At 45.1% G+C, this 17,559-nt stretch overlaps 1 protein-coding gene across 11 annotated transcripts in view; it reads left to right on the top strand.

Annotated features, from left to right (window-relative positions):
• Ptpn13 (protein tyrosine phosphatase, non-receptor type 13) overlaps window positions 1-17,559 on the top strand; it is a 174,295-nt gene that overhangs the window by 97,063 nt on the left and 59,673 nt on the right. For 9 of the 11 annotated variants that reach the window (NM_001100789.1, XM_087584017.1, XM_087584016.1 and 6 more), the window contains 8 exon segments: window positions 3,322-3,544; window positions 5,568-5,642; window positions 5,738-5,918; window positions 6,775-6,928; window positions 8,449-8,587; window positions 9,523-9,675; window positions 11,257-11,439; window positions 14,020-14,182. In NM_001100789.1, coding sequence (NP_001094259.1) covers window positions 3,322-3,544; window positions 5,568-5,642; window positions 5,738-5,918; window positions 6,775-6,928; window positions 8,449-8,587; window positions 9,523-9,675; window positions 11,257-11,439; window positions 14,020-14,182 — 1,271 coding nt within the window. 11 annotated transcript variants of the gene reach the window in all.

Below are 17,559 nucleotides of genomic sequence, written 5' to 3'. Positions count from 1 at the left end.
CTGATGACACCCTCCCTGTGTCAGCACACAGCCACGAGCGCCTGATGTGTTCTACGGGTGGCACTGTATCTTTACACGGTGTATGAGAAAATGAACATTCCCTCCAGCCAAAGATACCCAGAGCTGCTTGCCAAGGCCATCTCCTCGCCTTTTCACGTGCTTTAGCTGAGGTGATGTCACAGTGCCTTTCCCCCAGTGCTTTGCACCTCTCTGCTGTCGGTGGGACTCCTCCTTCCCCTGTATGTCACCACACCTCTCCCTGAGTGCAGCCCACAGTGGACTTACTCTCCAGCCGCGAATCCCGGCCTGCAGCTCCTTGTTTCTGTATCTCAAGTGCTTCAGTTCTTGATGAGATGTTTCTCATCTACAGGGAAGAGACAAACTCTTAAGTCTTTTCTGCTGTTAAGAGTGGTCCTAGTTAATGAAATCCACTTAATGAAATGTATTATTGGAGTTACAACGCACAGACTCCAGCCCTTCCTTCCTGCCACGAGTGAGACTCCAGGCGAGGTCAAGCACAGGACCACATTCGCTCACACACTCAGCAGCTGCTGGGCACCCACCACGGAGCAGACGCTTAGGAACCAGAGGAAGAGCTGTGAACTGCACAGACACAGCTCGCCCTGGAGATCACTGGAGATGAGAGGCAGCCACCAGACAGCATGTTGAAGAGCAGCAGCCATGTCAGGAAGGGGTTTCTGAACCCTGCTTCATGGGCTCGTGTGATCAGAGCAGGTGTCCCTCAAGGGGTGACACCAAGCATAAAACTCAAGTGACGGAGAGGGCGCAGAGGCTGCAGTAAGGGAGGTGCTGGGTAGTTAGTTCTATGTCAGCTCAGCACAAGCCAAAGCTGTCAGAGAAGAGGGACCTCAGTTTAAAAAATGCCTGCTTCAGACTAGGCTGGAGGCTGGCCTGTAAGACATTTTCTTAACTAGTGATGGATAGAGAAAAGTCCAGCCCATTGTGGGTGATGTCATCCTTGGGCTGGTGGTCCTTGGATTCTATAAGAAGCAGGCTGAGCCAGCCATGGGGTGTAAGCCAATGAGCAGCACCCTCCATGGCCTCAGCTCCTGCCTCCAGGTTCCTGCCCCTTGTGAGTTCCTGCCCTGACTTCCTTCAGTGATGAGCTGTTGCCCACCTGGCTTTTGGCCATGGTGTTCCCCATAGCAATAACAATGTTAGCTATGAGAGGGAGTCACCTCTACTGTAACAGTGAAGAAGCAGTATGCCCGCAACAAAGTGAACAGAGGACGTTGTGCACTAGGGATGGTGGCCAAGGAGTCAGGGCCCCAGTAGGTGAGCATGTCATAGATGCTAAGGTAAGGACTCAACATGTTGGGGAAGCCATGGATCACTGAAAGCACAAAACATCAAGATGTAACTTAACATTAGTGTCTTGTTTCATGATAGGAGAGCAGAACTGCAGTTGGAAAGTAGGTAATGCAGATGGCTCGCAGTCAGTCACTGCCGGAGGGAAGCCAGATGTGGCTCTTACGGGCTGTGCCCTCAGGATTCGATGCCTAATGAGATTGGTGGCTTATAAGGAAGGAGAAATAAGAATGACACTTAAGGTCGTGTCCTTAGCAACCGGTAAATAATTGCAGGAAGGTTAGACCCTGGAAGAACGTAAAATGGCTTTGGCTTAGAAATGGTGAACGAAAAGTATATGTTAATATCCAAGCAGGGCAATTGCTTTGCTCTTTGTTTAGTGAGAAGAGTGAGGAAAAGTGCCTTTGAGAGGGGGAGAGAATACTGGAGCTTTAAAAGACAAGAGAGTCAATGCTGAAGGGAGGGCCAGGGAGGCCAGGGAGCCTGACTCTGTACTTTGATGTCTGATGAGGTCATACGCAGAGTGGTTGTAGAGATGGACCTTAGGTTCCTCAGAAGGCAGGCGAGGAGAATACTGAGAGGAATGGCACCGCCTTGAGCCAGTGGAAGTCAATGACTTATGTCACAGTAGACAATTACAGGTTATAGAGAATAGGGAAGAACAGAAGCCAAGAGAGGGGGTCAGAAGGTCAGAAGACTCCTCAGATCCACACACCATAACCATGAGTAGCAATGGGAGAAACCCTGAGTCACACTGACGACTTTAATGAATGAAGGGAGTGAACAGTAGGACGGAAAACACCTAGAACACTAGTAGGAGTTGCCCCATCTCCTGCTTACGAGGAGATGGCTGTTTGAAAAGGAGGTCTGGAAGCCAAAATCAGAATTAAGCACATGGGTTGAGGAGACAGTTCAATGGGCAAAATGTCTGCAGTGCAGGCTCAGGGACCTGAGTTCTATCCCAAGAGTCCCTGACAAAAGCCCAGTGTGGCAGATGCTTGGATCTCTGGGGAGTAGAGACAGGTAGATCTAGGCTCACTGGTCACCCAGCCTCGATAAGCCAGCCAAGCCTGGGTTCTGTCCAGAGACCATGTCTCAGAAAACATGATCATGGTCTAAGGAGCAGTACCTGAGGAAGACCTTGGGCTTTCACCCACATGTGCACTCACACAGGTGCAAATAGAAGAGCTAAGTAGAATTCCATTGACCTTCAAGGCTAGGTTTATAGGAACAAAACAGTCCCTGACTGAGAGAACTACAGGGAAGGCCGTTCTTCAGAGGACTCTGGGGAGTTCCTCAGGAGAGACTAGGGGCATTCATGGAAGTCTCATTCCATAGGTAATCAATCTGGACATCTTGGGTCTCTTCTCTTCTCTTCTCTTCTCTTCTCTTCTCTTCTCTTCTCTTCTCTTCTCTTCTCTTCTCTTCTCTTCTCTTTGAGATGTGACAAGAACCAGATTCAGAGACCAAATATCAGAACAAAGATTCTCTGATCACTCTTTTCTCTCAGGAAATTACAAAATATTGCTATCATTTTATCAGTAGCTGGGCAAACATATAATAAATATATATAAATAGATATACACTTTATAAAAGATTTTGTATAATATTTCTCTTACTGTGCCATACTGTATAGTTCAGTTCCTAGGCAGGCTGTTCATAACCTCCTACAACCCCAGTTCAGGAGATCTAGTGCTCTTGGCCCCCAGAGACACATCTGGTCCACATCAAACCCACATAAGGACACAAATATATATAGTGATTAAAAATAAATGTGTCTTTAGAAATAATAAGTAAATGTTTCCATTCTCGATGCCTTACTTGCCATGGAATGCCCTGTGTTAGCCTTCAAACAGCTAGGGTTTGGGGTTTTTTTGTTCTTTGTTTTTTTTTTTTTTTTTTTTTTTTGTTTTGTTTTGTTTTGTTTTGTTTTGTTTTTTTTTTTTGTTTGTTAGCCAGACTTTCTCTTTTCTTTTTCTCTTTTCTCTGCAGTAGACAATATGAAACATCCCTCGAAGGCAGCTTGATCAACCAGGAGATGATGCTAAGGCGACAAGAGGAAGAAATGATGCAGCTGCAAGCCAGGATGGCTCTTAGACAGTCACGGCTGAGCCTGTATCCCGGGGACACCATCAAAACTTCCATGCTTGATATCTCTAGAGATCCACTAAGGGAAATGGCCCTGGAGACAGCCATGACCCAGAGAAAGCTAAGGGTGAGGCGGTTTCACCCACTGTGTCCACACTCACTCTCTGATGGTCGGTAGTAGGTTTTCTTCAGTGGAACAGCCACAGCTAAGCTACCCGTCTTGTGGTCAGTAGCCTCTCACACATGCTCCTGTCTGAGACCCTCACCAAACTCAGCGGGTCACAAAGAACAGGTTTTTAAAAGGAACTGAGGGGTTGGGGATTTAGCTCAGCGGTAGAGCGCTTGCCTAGCGAGCGCAAGGCCCTGGGTTCAGTCCCCAGCTCCGGGAAAAAAAAAAAAATAAAAAATAAAAAATAAATAAAAGGAACTGAAAGTTGAAGGAATTCTGGTTGGGAAGAGGACGGGGGCTGGGGAGGGGACAGAAGACAGTAATCAACTGGAGTTCTGGCCAGTCTACATCATATACATGTACAGAAATATCCCGATGAAACCCGCTGTTGTTTAAAATTAATATATGCTCACAAAAAGCTGCGATAAATATCCTGCAGGTGAGATTGAGATTACAAATTAGTCCTCATTGGGATCAGACACTGCGCGATATTAAAATCAGTGTTTAGCTGCTTACATTATTTCCGACTGAGAATATCATTGGGTGGATGGGGCGTGGCTTAACTGCTTTTACAAGTTTTATGTGTACCCAGGCAGAGTCAGTCATACATGCCTGTACTCTCTATGCCCAAGTCGGGGGGATCATGAGGTTGAGATTAGCCTGGGTGACATAGAAATTCCATGGCCAAACTGGGCTTCACAGCAAGATCATATCTTCAAGAGGAAAATGGACATATATCTCCCGGTATGGTATATCGTCCTTTTAGTCTCGGGAGGTGGAAGCTAGCTCATTGCCCAGCATTGTGAAGGATGTCTGGGCCGCAGAGCACACCCATCTCAGGAGAAACAATTGGAAACAAAACAAAACAAAAATACGAATAAAGTACACATGATCCTTGAGGGCAGCTGGCTTTATTCAGTATAACAGGGATTACTTTTTATAGTAGGAATCATTAGCCCATAAATCAAGAGCCGAGCTATGGAGTTCAAGGCTAGGTCAGCAGCAGGAGTGTTTTCTAAGTACATTCCATGTCTCTGCCCAGCCCTTCAGAATCTTGATACTTGAGTCTTTTTCTGTAAAGTTCTGTCACCATCATCATCATTACATCATCCTATGTATATGACTGTTTCCTTCCGTACTTGTCTGCGCACGCATGCGTGCCTAGGTCCTGTAGAGGACACATCGAGTCCCCTAGAACCTGAGCTTCCAAAGGTTATGAGCTGCCACGTGGGTGCAGGGAGCCGAGCTCTATCCCCTGGAGGAGTGGCCTGGGTTGACTTCTGAGCCCTCTCTCCAGCCCTGCCAGATCCCGGAGAGACTGAACTAACACCAAGCCACAGGTTCTCGCCACAGTACCAGGGCAGGAAGGGAAACGCTGCATCTCCCAGTTTGATCGGGGCTGGCTTCTGTTTGCAGTGTTTTTCTTTAAGTACCAGACTGTGAACATAACAGTGAATGAAGTAGCACTTCTCTCTCATGGAGACTGCGGACAGTTCATCACCCTAATGTTTCGTATGTGGAATTAATTCCTTAGACACTATACCATGCCAAAGTTTTAGACTGACAATAAAGTATAACTAAATGTATGCTAAGCTGAATGGAAGAAACTTAATGAAAGCTTGCCAGTTAAATACTGTAGCCAAACTTGTATCAAAATGGTGATAAAGCAGGATGTCATGCGGCATAGTGTGAGCTTCAAGGGTGATAATTCTCACATGTTCGGACCTTCCCCCCAAGCCTCGGTTTCAGACACCCACATGAAAACGTAGGACACAGAGGTGCAGGCACCGTAAAAACCTCTTCGGTAAAGCAAGCTCCACTTCTGTTCCGAGCAAAACCTAGCGTCCTCGCTGAAAGTTTCTACATTTGTTCTGTAGCCCCTCGTTCTGATGCGTGATTAATTATTGCTACACTGTTTCCTTTTAAAGAATGGCGTAGGGTAAAGAGTAAAAACAGTGTATTCTGCTTCTGTGACTTGCAGAATTTCTTTGGCCCCGAGTTTGTGAAGACGACAGTTGAGCCATTTGCATCTTTGGATTTGCCGCGCTCCATCCTCGTAAGCAGTAACTCCAGCCTCCACCCCTCTAGGAAGTGTGTCCAGTGATTCCCTAAGGCAGCCTAAACGTTCGCCTGCTTCGTTTCTTTTTCCAGTTGCAGACCAAGAAGGGGAAGAGTGAGGAGCAGAGGAAGAAAGTAAACATAATGCTTTTGAGTGGGCAGAGGCTCGAGCTCACCTGCGACACCAAGACCGTCTGCAGAGACGTCTTCGACATGGTCGTGGCTCACATCGGCCTGGTGGAGCATCACTTGTTCGCTCTCGCCACCCTCAAAGGTATCTACCTCCGTGTTTGGATTCAGGGTTCCCAGTGGAAAGCCTGGCATCCATGGCATCCTGTGCCCCTTACCAAGCCAGGCTTCATCTGGGGAAAGAGGCAGGTCGGCCGGCGCTAAGAAACAGAAGGGACTTGGGGACTTTTCCTTCGTTGTGTTTGTGAGACTTCTTATCTATGGAGATTTTTTTTTTTAATGCTGGTGCCTTAAAATGAATAATTCATTCTGTAGAGTCACCCATTAAGAGTACAATTAGTGCCTTTTTAAAAAAAAAAAAAAATCCTGGTTTAAAATAAAGAAAAGTAGCCCCAGGGGTGTGGAAAGAGCTAGGACCTAGCTCTAGGGGCTTGCTCACTCCCGGCCCCAACCCCATCCCTAGCCCCATCCCAACAAACAGATAGTGCGGTCTACCAAAAGATAGTTGTTTTTTAAACATTCTATACAAATCAGGCCTTGTAGAATAGCCATTCAATTAGTAAATAATAGTTAATACTTACTGCAGAACCGTGCTCTAAGGGTTACCTTCCCGCACACTTCGTTTTGTCATTTGATTATTCTAACAACCTGTAGTGCAGAATCCAGCATTATCCTGGTCTTCCAGACAGGGGGGTGGATGTCTGGGGTGCAAAAGGAATTTGTTCTCACAGGCAGTAAAGATGTGAGTGGGAGCTCAGTCCAGGGCTGCCGAGCTCAGCCTTGAAAAGGCTGGTCCGTGCTGAGGCCGGCCGTTTGGAGCACTCAGCCCCTGCTGTGTGCTTCTGACAGACCTTGTTCTTTTTTTAAAACATTCAACAGAAATGAAGACATCAAAGGAAAACCCTCCATGCTTTCTGAATGCCTTTCTCATTCTGTTTCAGAGAATGAATATTTCTTTGTCGATCCCGACTTAAAATTAACAAAAGTGGCCCCGGAGGGATGGAAAGAAGAACCGAAGAGAAAGGGCAAAGCCGCTGTTGATTTTACTTTGTTTTTCCGAATTAAATTTTTCATGGATGATGTTAGTCTGATACAGTGAGTGCACAAAGGTTTCTCTTTTGCTTTGCTCTTTCTGGGCCCTCTCCGCTGACCTCTCTAACTTCCTGGCACTGAACCCCTTGATTTGGATCCAGGACGATTTCTTCTTCATTTAAAAGAAATGCAGCACTCCTCCTTTATTTGTGTTTTTGCCATCGCCACCATTTCAGTCACTAGCACTCATTCATGATTAGAAACTACTCTGGAAAATTCCATCAACAGTTTTCATTTGCTTTAAGTTATGTGGAGCTCTGAGGGTTTTCGTGCAATCTGTCACCCTTTTACACTCTGCCTAGGGCACGAGCTGTCCCTTCATCCTGGGTGCCCATGCTGTGCTCACCTTCTGCCTATTAATTGCTAACTGCCTCGTGTCCTCAGTGCAGTGACACTGCTGGGCTTACACTCATGAAGCCACTACTTACTGGTGGATCCAAAGCCCAGGAGTGGTGACGGGCAGCTCTGGCAGGCCAGGGCGCAGTACGGTGCTTCCTTAAAGTGAGCAGGTAAACGCTGTTGACTTGGTAAGAAAGTGGGACACTCTGTGGGACTGCAAGTTCCCTGTCATCTGTGCCTAGCCTCTTACTGCACCTAAACTGTAAGGATCCTTCCCCAGCAAATGTGCGCTTAGTGAAATGCACTGTACAGGGTCTGCCGCTTTCCACAACACCATTTGTGCAGGTCATGGGATGTTCGTACTGCAAACTAAGGGAGCTGTAATACATTCTGATCACATTTCCCCTCCCTACCTCCCCCAGATCCTCCCACTTACTCAACTCCACATCCTGCTCTCTCTAGAATAACAAAGCAAATAACCAAGAAAAAAAGAAAGAAACGCACAGAGACCCACAAAACCAGAAAGCAAAATACACAAGACAATGATGGCCAGTAAGACAAAGAAGTAAATAGACAGATGAAGTTAAAAAAGCCCAAACAAAGTAAAATGAGGCAGAAGGTCTACAAACCTGTTCTTACGTATGGGCACTGCGCTCAGTGAGACTCGGTTGCAAGGGCATCAACTGCAGGTAGCTCTCTGGTTAGTGGTAGGGTGTCTGCTCACCATTCTTAGTAACTGGCGCCTGTCAGGCTTGAACCTGTGCAGGCCCTGTGTGTGCTTCCAGTCTCCATGCACCAGTCCTGTGTCGTGCGTGCACAACGCTGTTCTCCTCATTCATCTGACAGCCTTTCACCTCCTCTACCACAGAGCTCCCTGAAGCCCGAGGGCAGGGTTTGATGGAGACATCCCTTTGAGGACCGAGTGTTCCAGGGTCTCTTACTCTCTGCAGACTGTCCTGCTGTGGCTTTCCACGTTAGTTCCCATTTCCTGCAAGAAGAGGCTTTCTGAGGATGGCCACGAGGGGCAGTGGTCAAACTCACACTTCCGTGAGTGCCCTGCGACAGCTTAATAACAACCACAGATACAAATCCGAATAGTAGAGACGGTGCCCATGATCAAGGTCCCCCCGCCCTCCCCAAGGTTCGACCTCGGAAGTCAAGGCCTCTGCTTGTGTGTTTTACAGACACAGCCTAACCTGCCATCAGTATTACCTTCAGCTGAGGAAAGACCTCCTGGAGGAGAGGATCCACTGCGACGATGAGGCATCCCTGCTCCTCGCCTCCTTGGCTCTCCAGGCCGAGTATGGAGATTATCAACCAGAGGTAGGGTCGCTCTTCCTGTCCCAGGTGAAGTGCGCATTGGTAGATTCGTTCGTTTGTTTTCTATCCGTGGTTTGCTTAGCTTGGCTTTGCTGCTGGCAGTCAAAACCAGCGCGCACCAAGCAGGCATTTCCCACCACGTTACGTCTTCAGCCTTTGAGTTGTTCTTGGGGAAATCCTGCAATTACCTCAAACTCCTTTGGTTCCTCAGAGTGCCCTGGCTCACTACATGTAGTCCTGATTTTTTTTAAAAATATTTATTTATTATGTATACAGCGTTCTGTCTGCATGTATGCACCTGCAAGCTAGAAGAGGGCACCAGACCTGATTACAGATGGTTGTGAGCCACCATGCGGTTGCTGGGAATTGAACTCAGGACCTCTGGAAGAGCAGTCAGTGCTCTTAACCACTGAGCCGTCTCTCCAGCCCCCTGATTTTTTTTTTTTTTTTAAATTGTCTTGTTTTGGAGATTACGGCTATCTAATTCCAAACCCTCCATCCCCCATGATGTGAGCAATAGAGGAAGAGACTCAGTAGAGGGCATGGGCTGGAAAGCCCTGCCTGCCACACAGATCCACACACAATGGCCAGCCGTGAGCCAGGCCAGAGGTCGTGGTGTGGAAAACCATGTTCAAAGCCCCATGTTCTTAAACGGAAGAGACCTGTCAGGAAGCAGATGACTGGAGCCCACCCCCCATAGCAGCATCTTTCATTACCGCATCACTCTTTGGCCACAGTGACACGAGGCCCTCGGTGTCCTCTCTTGAGACTTGCCAATAAGCCCGGCTTTTCTCCCTCACCGAAGAAGAGAAAGATACATTCTGTAGAGGGAGGTAAAAGATTTCTTCTCCTGGCAGAGACAAGAACTGTGAGACAGGAGGAGGCTTCGAGTCGGCGATGGGCAGGTGGGACCGTTCACAGCGGCTTCTTCCTCCTAGGTTCACGGCTTGTCCTACTTTCGCCTGGAGCATTATCTGCCCGCCAGAGTGATGGAGAAGCTTGACATGTCCTACATTAAGGAGGAGCTACCCAAACTGCACAACACCTATGCAGGCGCCTCTGAGAAGGAGACGGAGCTCGAGTTCTTAAAGGTACAGAGCGCAGGATAAGCTTGAACAGCTTCAGGATGAGCAGGAGTTAGAGGAAACATCTGGAAGCTGGCGGGGTAGTATCTGACCCTCTTCAGTCTCTGGCTGCTTGCTTCCTGCCTGAAACCATAGTATTCTAATTCTCATTTGTGGAAGAGAGAAAACGGGGCTCAAAGAGAACGTGATACTTTACAGTTAGGAGCACTGTGAGGGCAGAGCTCTTATTTGAACCCACATCTACCTGACTATGAATCCCATGCCTTCACCCCGTTCTGAACTCTGAAAAATCGATCTGCATCATAAAAAGAAAAAGTCGGACTTGATGACTGGGTACGTGTGAGAGGCAAGTTCACGGTCATTCTAGAACTGCTTGCCCTTGTTCTGAACATGCGAATTGGTCTTTGTATGAATGATAATTAATTCATATAGATGCAAAAGGTCAGAAGAGATGGCTTATGGTTTGAGTTTCGTCAGCAGCTCCCTGTTAGCCTGCAGGTAAATAAAGTGTGTGTGTGTGATAGGAAAGCTAGAACTAAGTAAACTCTCCACGTAAGAAACTTTTAGGATGTTCTCCTGGTCCAGCAGCCACAGGGAGAGTAGCTCTCCTGTTTGCTGATCCACAGTGTAGAGCGCCAGGTTCCTCTTCCCACACGTGTCCAGGAAGAGGTGTCATAGCATCTCTGTGTAAGTAAAAGGTTTGGAGCTTTTCTTTCTCCGCTTCATCCAGAATGAGTGTTTCTTTTTTAGTTTCCTCTCTTCTTTCTTTCTTCCCTCTTCTCTCTGGTTCTCGAAGAGTTAATGAACTCTGAACCTCCCAGGTTCCCAGTGAGGGGCCCTAAAAGCCAGAAAAAAAAAGGAGACAATTAGCTAAACCTTGTTTTCTTTCTTTTTCCTCTCTTCCTTTTTTTTTTTTTTTTTTTTTTTTTTTTTTGTGTGTGTATATGTGTGAATATACTGTAGCTGTCCTCAGACACACCAGAAGAGGGCATCGGATCCATTACAGATGGTTGTCAGCCACCACGGGGTTGCTAGGAATTGAACTCAGGACCTCTGGAAGTGGTTCCAGTTCCCTTAACCGCTGAACCATCTCTCAAGCCCAAGACACCCCTTTTTTTCTTATTCCCCTGCCATGAACAGCAGGAGCTAATTACCAGAAGCCAGTGATTTTTGGTCTTAGAATAGCAAAGAGTTCAAGGGAGAAAAATAGTCAGCAACTTTAGCCCCCCAATCACTGATACCGCCCATCACTTCCTTTCGTGGGAAACCCTGTGATGGCGGCCTGGTCACCAGCCACTAACTTCTCCTTTTAATTGTTACTGCCGTGACTTCTTGTGCCTTCCTGTAGTGTGCCAGCCTAGCACCCTGGGCCTCATCCACCCTAACAAGTTCTTTAAGTGTCAGACGCTCCTTCCTCTGTTTAGGCTTCTGATGCGTTTTGGGTTAATTTCATTTGTCACTTACAGTGAGTACAAGGGATACTTCTTTGGGATGTCCCTGTGAAATGCTACTGAGTGCATTGACCCAAGTACACCCCACCCTGTACACCACTGTTTATGCGCCTGCAACACTGTATCTGTTCCACAGGTCTGCCAAAGGCTGACAGAGTACGGAGTTCATTTTCACCGGGTGCACCCTGAAAAGAAGTCACAGACAGGAATACTGCTGGGAGTCTGTTCCAAAGGTGTGCTTGTGTTTGAGGTTCACAATGGAGTTCGCGCCTTGGTCCTTCGCTTCCCATGGAGGGAAACAAAAAAGATTTCCTTTTCAGTATGTCTATTTTAAACTCTCTTTGTTATGTTGTTCACTGGTGTAACCAATTTTAACTGTAATAGATTTACTGACTTTGCGTAGTAAGCTGTAGTACTACTTAAAGCTCTTCTCCTTTTCAGTTACAGCTGATCTGAGTGAGATTTTGTTTCTGGGTTTTGATGGCGTTTTGTTTTTCTCAAAACATAGGGATGCATTCCTGACTGGTTATATGCTCAGTTAACTCGAGTTAAATTACAACTAAGTTGAACTCTCTGTTAGATGGAAGATTATTCTACAGCCATAATCTTCTCACAAAGAGAAGTCCCTGTGATATTTTTAAGATAGATAGTTGTCTCCCTTCCTGTCAAGCTCAAAAGTGAATCTCTCAGACCTGTTGTTTTGAGTGCAGAGGTCCAGTGACCTCTGAATGTTATAAACTAGTCCCATGACTTTCTGCAGTTTTAGATTTTAGAGTCTACCCTCTGTAATTAGAAGAGTGACTTTTAGGGGGAAAATGTATTCTAAAAGGTAGTTATCTCTAAAAACGTATTCTGATTTTCAAATTGGAGTATCTGAACATTGAAGTGTCATCTGGCACACCTCAGAGAACAAAGAAATACTTGAGTATTTATGTTCTAAGGATATTTCATGATTACTGATATTTCAGCAGACATAGGTTCTCACAAAAATAATATTCATAAGAATGTAAACATTATGCTGTATTCTGAATAAGGCACCTTTAAAATCAGCTCTATATCTAGGGGTTGGCTGCTCCCTATGAGATCTAGAGTTTCTCCTGAGATTGACAGGTGATAATTTATTCATCCAGGAAAGCCTACACTGCCTTCATCTTCCCCAAACTGTTGAAACCGGGAATTACCTAGATTCGATTTATTTTTTTCAAGTGGGAATTGAGTAGGAACAAGTTTGTGAAGGAAAGTTAGATAACTGTTACCTTCCACCCCTCTCAGCTCTCACAAGCCCTCCCTCGGATGTGTTTCCTGTCCATTCAATCAGCTAACAGAACCAAACATTGTGCTAATTTCTCTCAGACAGCACATTGTATGTAGCGAGGGTAGCCTTTTGCAAGTACTCATGACCTGTGAGTCCCCTCTGGTGAGCTCTGCCTTTCTCGGTTTATTCTAGATCCCAGGCCTGCAGCTTTCTTGAAGATTGTCTGAGTAGATTCTCCTTTTCACGTTACTGCTTTGATCACTAGACTTACAGCTGTGAAGTTTAGTGTCTTTGAGAGCTATGTCGCAGTAGTCAAGGGGTACATTTGTTAGGGAAAAAATTGCCAGCTGTCTGAACAGTCACTAGTGAGCCCATAATCAGGATTCTGGTTAGGTCACTGTATTCTAACCTAGTCTAAACTGTGCTGGGCTTTACCTTTAACAAAGTGAAATCGGGTCCCACCCAGAGATTCTACAATATCTACCTAGGATTTCAGAATGCTGCTCTAATTTATTATATTTATTATAATAAAAAATTTATTATAATGTCTTTATCATTCACTTTTATAGTTGCATTTTGTGAATGGGATTAGTATTGGTTTCTGATTAAAAGTATAAAGATCTTTAATGTAAATTTATATGAGTCTATTTAAAATTTTATACATCAGTAAAGCCATATTATATGAACATCAGTGTTTTAGGTAATATTCTCGTATTATAGTTTTGGGCTTTTATTAAATTTGACTTTTTTGTGCCTGTGTTTGAAATCAAGACAACAGACTGATTTGCAAGGTAGGTAATAGTTGGGATGGAATCTAACGGCATTGAAGTAAATAAATGCCCATTATTTGCTGCATCCCCGGCTTCTTAGATGCCATCATTTTTAAGGTGTAGGGGCTGCTTCTGCCTGCAAGCTTCAGTGCAGACCGCAGGTTCTAGGGGGCACAGACCATGGGTTCTAGGGGGCACAGACCATGGGTTCTAGGAGGCGCAGACCACAGGTTCTGGGGGGGGGGGTACAGATCACAGGTTCTAAGGGGTGCAGACCACAGGTTCTAGGAGACTCAGACCACAAGTTCTCCTCCTAAAACTTATTTTAATTTAGAAGGAACATTTTCAAAATATATAAATCCATGAATACTGCCTTATAGTAACCATGATACTCTTTTAAAGATTTGTTTTTATTTTATTTATGTCTATGGGTGTTATGCCTATGCATATGTCTGTGCTACTTGTGTGCAGTGCCTTTGGAGGCCAGAAGAGGCTGTTGGGTCCCCTAAGCTGGGATTATACGTAAGTACTAGGTGCTAACAGCCAGACCCTCTGTAAAAGCAACCATTGCTTTAACCATTGATCCATCTCTCCAGCGCCCCTGCCCCCAGTATTTTAAAATTTCCCTCGATGATGAATGGAGTTCAGGGTGATTGAAGCTACAATTGCTGAAAGTAGCAATTAATAATAATTTATGTGTCAACTTTGTTTAGTTACAGAATCACAGTTTTTATATATGGTATCAGTCGAAGGGCACTTATCCTAATTGGAAATATAAATATCTCTATGTATTAATTATAGGTTAAAATATTTGGTCATATAGAAAGTCATAGGAAAACTTCCACATCACAAATACTTCTGGTTACTCTTACAGAAAAAGAAAATCACGTTACAAAATACATCAGACGGAATCAAGCACGCATTCCAGACAGACAGCAGCAAGGCCTGCCAATACCTGCTGCAGCTGTGCTCCTCCCAGCATAAATTCCAGCTACAGATGAGGGCGAGACAGAGCAACCAGGATGCCCAAGACTTAGGTAAGGCGGTGTGGCCTCCTTCGTGTGGCTGGTGCCAGAACGTGTGAATGATTTCTACCACACATTTTTGAAAGAAACTGCTTATTGTTCAGGATGAAAGCTCGCAGGGTATCCCTTTGCCTAAATTAAGTCTATAAAGTTGTCAAGCCAGCATCCTGTTCACTTGGAAAACAGTTCTGCAGAGAAACATGGACTCTTTACAAGTGCTTAAGAGGTTTAACCATGCTGGAGGTTACAGCTATGAAATGCTAATATGCAGAGAGTTTTTAAATGGTCCTATTTCATACATGGGAATGTTTTGCCTGACTCTTATATCTGTATACCACATGTGTGCAGGGCCCACAGAGACCAGAAGAGAGAATCGGGTCCCCTGGAACTGTAGTTACAAACGGTTGTGAACCATTTTGTGTGCTGTCCTACGGAAGGGCAGCTAGTGCTCTTAACTACAGAGCCATCTTAACGGGTGATACTGTGTGGGCTCTAGGATCCACAAAGTGGATCTAAGAGGAAGGTCTGAGCTCTGAGAGGTGACAGTTTACATGGGTAGGAAGGACACATGTTAAATAGTTTGGAGATCAGTGTGGGAAGGAACATGGTAGACAGGATACAGGCAGGGCAAGTGGCACCCCAGCAGTGAGTCATCCCTGTCTGGAGTCTATGATAAGTAACCATAGCAGCCATGGGAGGCTGTGATAAGTAACCATAGCAACCAGGACAGGGGGTTTTTCAGCTGCGAAAATAACCCAGCTCTAGGCAGGAATCTCTCAGACAGAGCTGAGATTTAAAACTGATTATGCACGACCACATGTTGAGATTAAAGTGATTTGAAATTGCTTCTTTCTGGTAAATCCTTACAGACTTAAGTGGATCACTCTGAAGTATGTGAGTTAAAGTGTAATAATATACACAGGTGACCTATGTTTCTAAATTCTTTTCTGGAACTTTCTCATTCTGAAGTCTTAGAGGAAAGGTTTTTCCTATTGCATAGCCTGGGGGAAGACAATTGTGAGTACATGTTTCTCACCTCTCAGGATCAAAGTGGAGGTCATGTGTTCCCCTAAGGGAAAGATTCTAGGGGCTTATGGAAACCTGCAAAATTACAGTCTTTGGAAGTTGGGTCCCCAGGATCTGCATTTTAACCTAATTGCCTAATATATAATTTTAAAAAATATAATAGCCATGACATTTAGCAAATTACCTTTTACTTTCTTACTTTGCTAAAAATTGTATGTGCTTTTATATATTTTTAAAGTACAACAGGATACCAAGCCTATTGAAGCTATCCACATTTGTACTTGGATCAGTGCTCAATACAAAGCAGATGTGAACAGTAGAGAACATACCTTTAACATGTGATAGAGCAGGGAGGACAAAGGAAAAAAGTCTGAAGCAGAATCTTGTTTAGCATTTCGCAGAAAGTACAGCTTCGGTGTCCCTGATAAAAATTTTTGGAGAGACCAAAAATGTTTCAGATTTTTAAGTTTTTAAGAATGTAGAATATCTGCAGACACATGAGGAGGTGTATGTGAAAGATGAGACCTAACACTAAAGAGAATCTGTCTCTGTCGTCTTCACATTATATACGTGAGCCTACAGGTCATTTTATGGGCTCCTTTTTGTGCTCTTACTAAGAGAATATCAAAGGAAGTCAAGCACTGAGCTTCCATTTGAAAAGTCTCTTCACTCAGGGTTTCAGCTCTTAGACAACTTTGGAGTTTAGATTTCACATTAGGGGAATGCTTCGCTAGAGTCAAGTATGACCAGACTGTTAGAGACTCAGAAGCCTCAGTCATACTACAAAAGTTCTGTGTCTTGGTTCTTCAGTCCGTGAAATTACTGTTACAGTGATGGTCACTGTATTAAAGGGTTGTTACAAAGTAACATGGACACCTATGGATGTTACAAAGTAACACTCACTCCTAGAGTTGTCACAAAGTAACACTCACTCCTAGAGTTGTTACAAAGTAACACTCACACCTAGGGTTGTTACAAAGTAACACTCACACCTAGGGTTGTTACAAAGTGACACTCACACCTAGGGTTGTTACAAAGTAACACTCACTCCTAGAGTTGTTGCAAAGTAACACTCACAACTAGGGTTGTTACAAAATAACACTCACAACTAGGGTTGTTACAAAGTAACACAACTAGGGTTGTTACAAAGTAACCCTCACCTATAGAGCACTTCAAGCATATTCAGCAGACCAGGCTTGGCCATACATTGAATGGCAATGTACTTGTCGCATATGTGAGGTCCCGGGTTCAATCCTCACCAATGTTTTATCAGTCCCTCTACTACTTTTTTTTTTTTTTTTTTTTTTTTCCGGAGCTGGGGACTGAACCCAGGGCCTTGCGCTTCCTAGGCAAGCGCTCTACCACTGAGCTAAATCCCCAACCCAGTCCCTCTACTACTAATTGGCAATATGGTGCCACAGGTTCCTGTAGTAATTGTGGCGGCAGCAGCAGCAGCGGCGGCGGCGGCGGCAATAGACGCTACACTGGTACTGTGCTGTATGCCTCTGTGTTGTACACTGCATACCACTCAGTAGGAGCACGGGTGTGCACAAATGACCTTAGGAAAGAAACTGAATTTTCAGAGTCTCATTTTCTTTCTCCACAATAGAGAGCACAACCCACAGGAGGTTGGTGGACTATCACATGTGTGTCACCTGTTAATATTAGAGAATGTTAATTCTTTAAAATCCCTAAAGCTGTTAAGTTCCAGTTTTACTAATAAGGAAATAGGTTCCCAGTTAAAACTGCCTCCCCCAACTAGATGGCAGTAAGAGTCCAGTGTAGGGTGCAGCCTTGGTCTCCTCACAGCTAGCAGTGCTTCTCCTGTTTAAAGAGTTTATTATATATGGCTGATTTTCACGGAACAAAGGAACAGACCATTTATTGAGCACTTACTGTTAGGTAGCAAGTACTAAGGAATAGCAGACTAAATTGACTACTCTCAGAATAGCCTACAGGGATGCCGACAGTGTGAGGGATGTACAGAGTGCCGGAGGGACTGACAGAGGCAGAGGCAGATTGGAAGGTATAGATTGCAGCTAGCAAGGCTGCAAGCTTCGGTCTGAAGCACAGCACTGGTGTGACACTTGGGCTCCACTGTCTTTAGCTGCTGTACGAGCTGACACATGGTCCAGTAGAAGGCCGTGGATGGATGAGATCAGCAATGGTTATGCTCCTTTCCTGTGTCTCGGAGGCAGGGAGCTGAGGGTGCATTTGAAAGGGACAGTCCTTGCCATGCTGGGGAGACAAGGCCTAACTGAACTGATCACCATTACAGCTGCTATCTTTGGTGTTCCCCATCTTTGAACTGATTGTCTCCTTCTTAGATTAAAGAGTCTCCTCATAGTAAAAGAGAATGGAAA

The sequence above is a fragment of the Rattus norvegicus genome, chromosome 14 (genome assembly GCF_021556685.1).
Source record: "Rattus norvegicus strain SHRSP/BbbUtx chromosome 14, alternate assembly SHRSP_T2T, whole genome shotgun sequence".
NCBI classification, from domain to species: Eukaryota; Metazoa; Chordata; class Mammalia; order Rodentia; family Muridae; genus Rattus; species Rattus norvegicus.
Note: the sequence above shows the minus strand (reverse complement) of the source record. Positions and strands in the feature narration are given on the sequence as shown.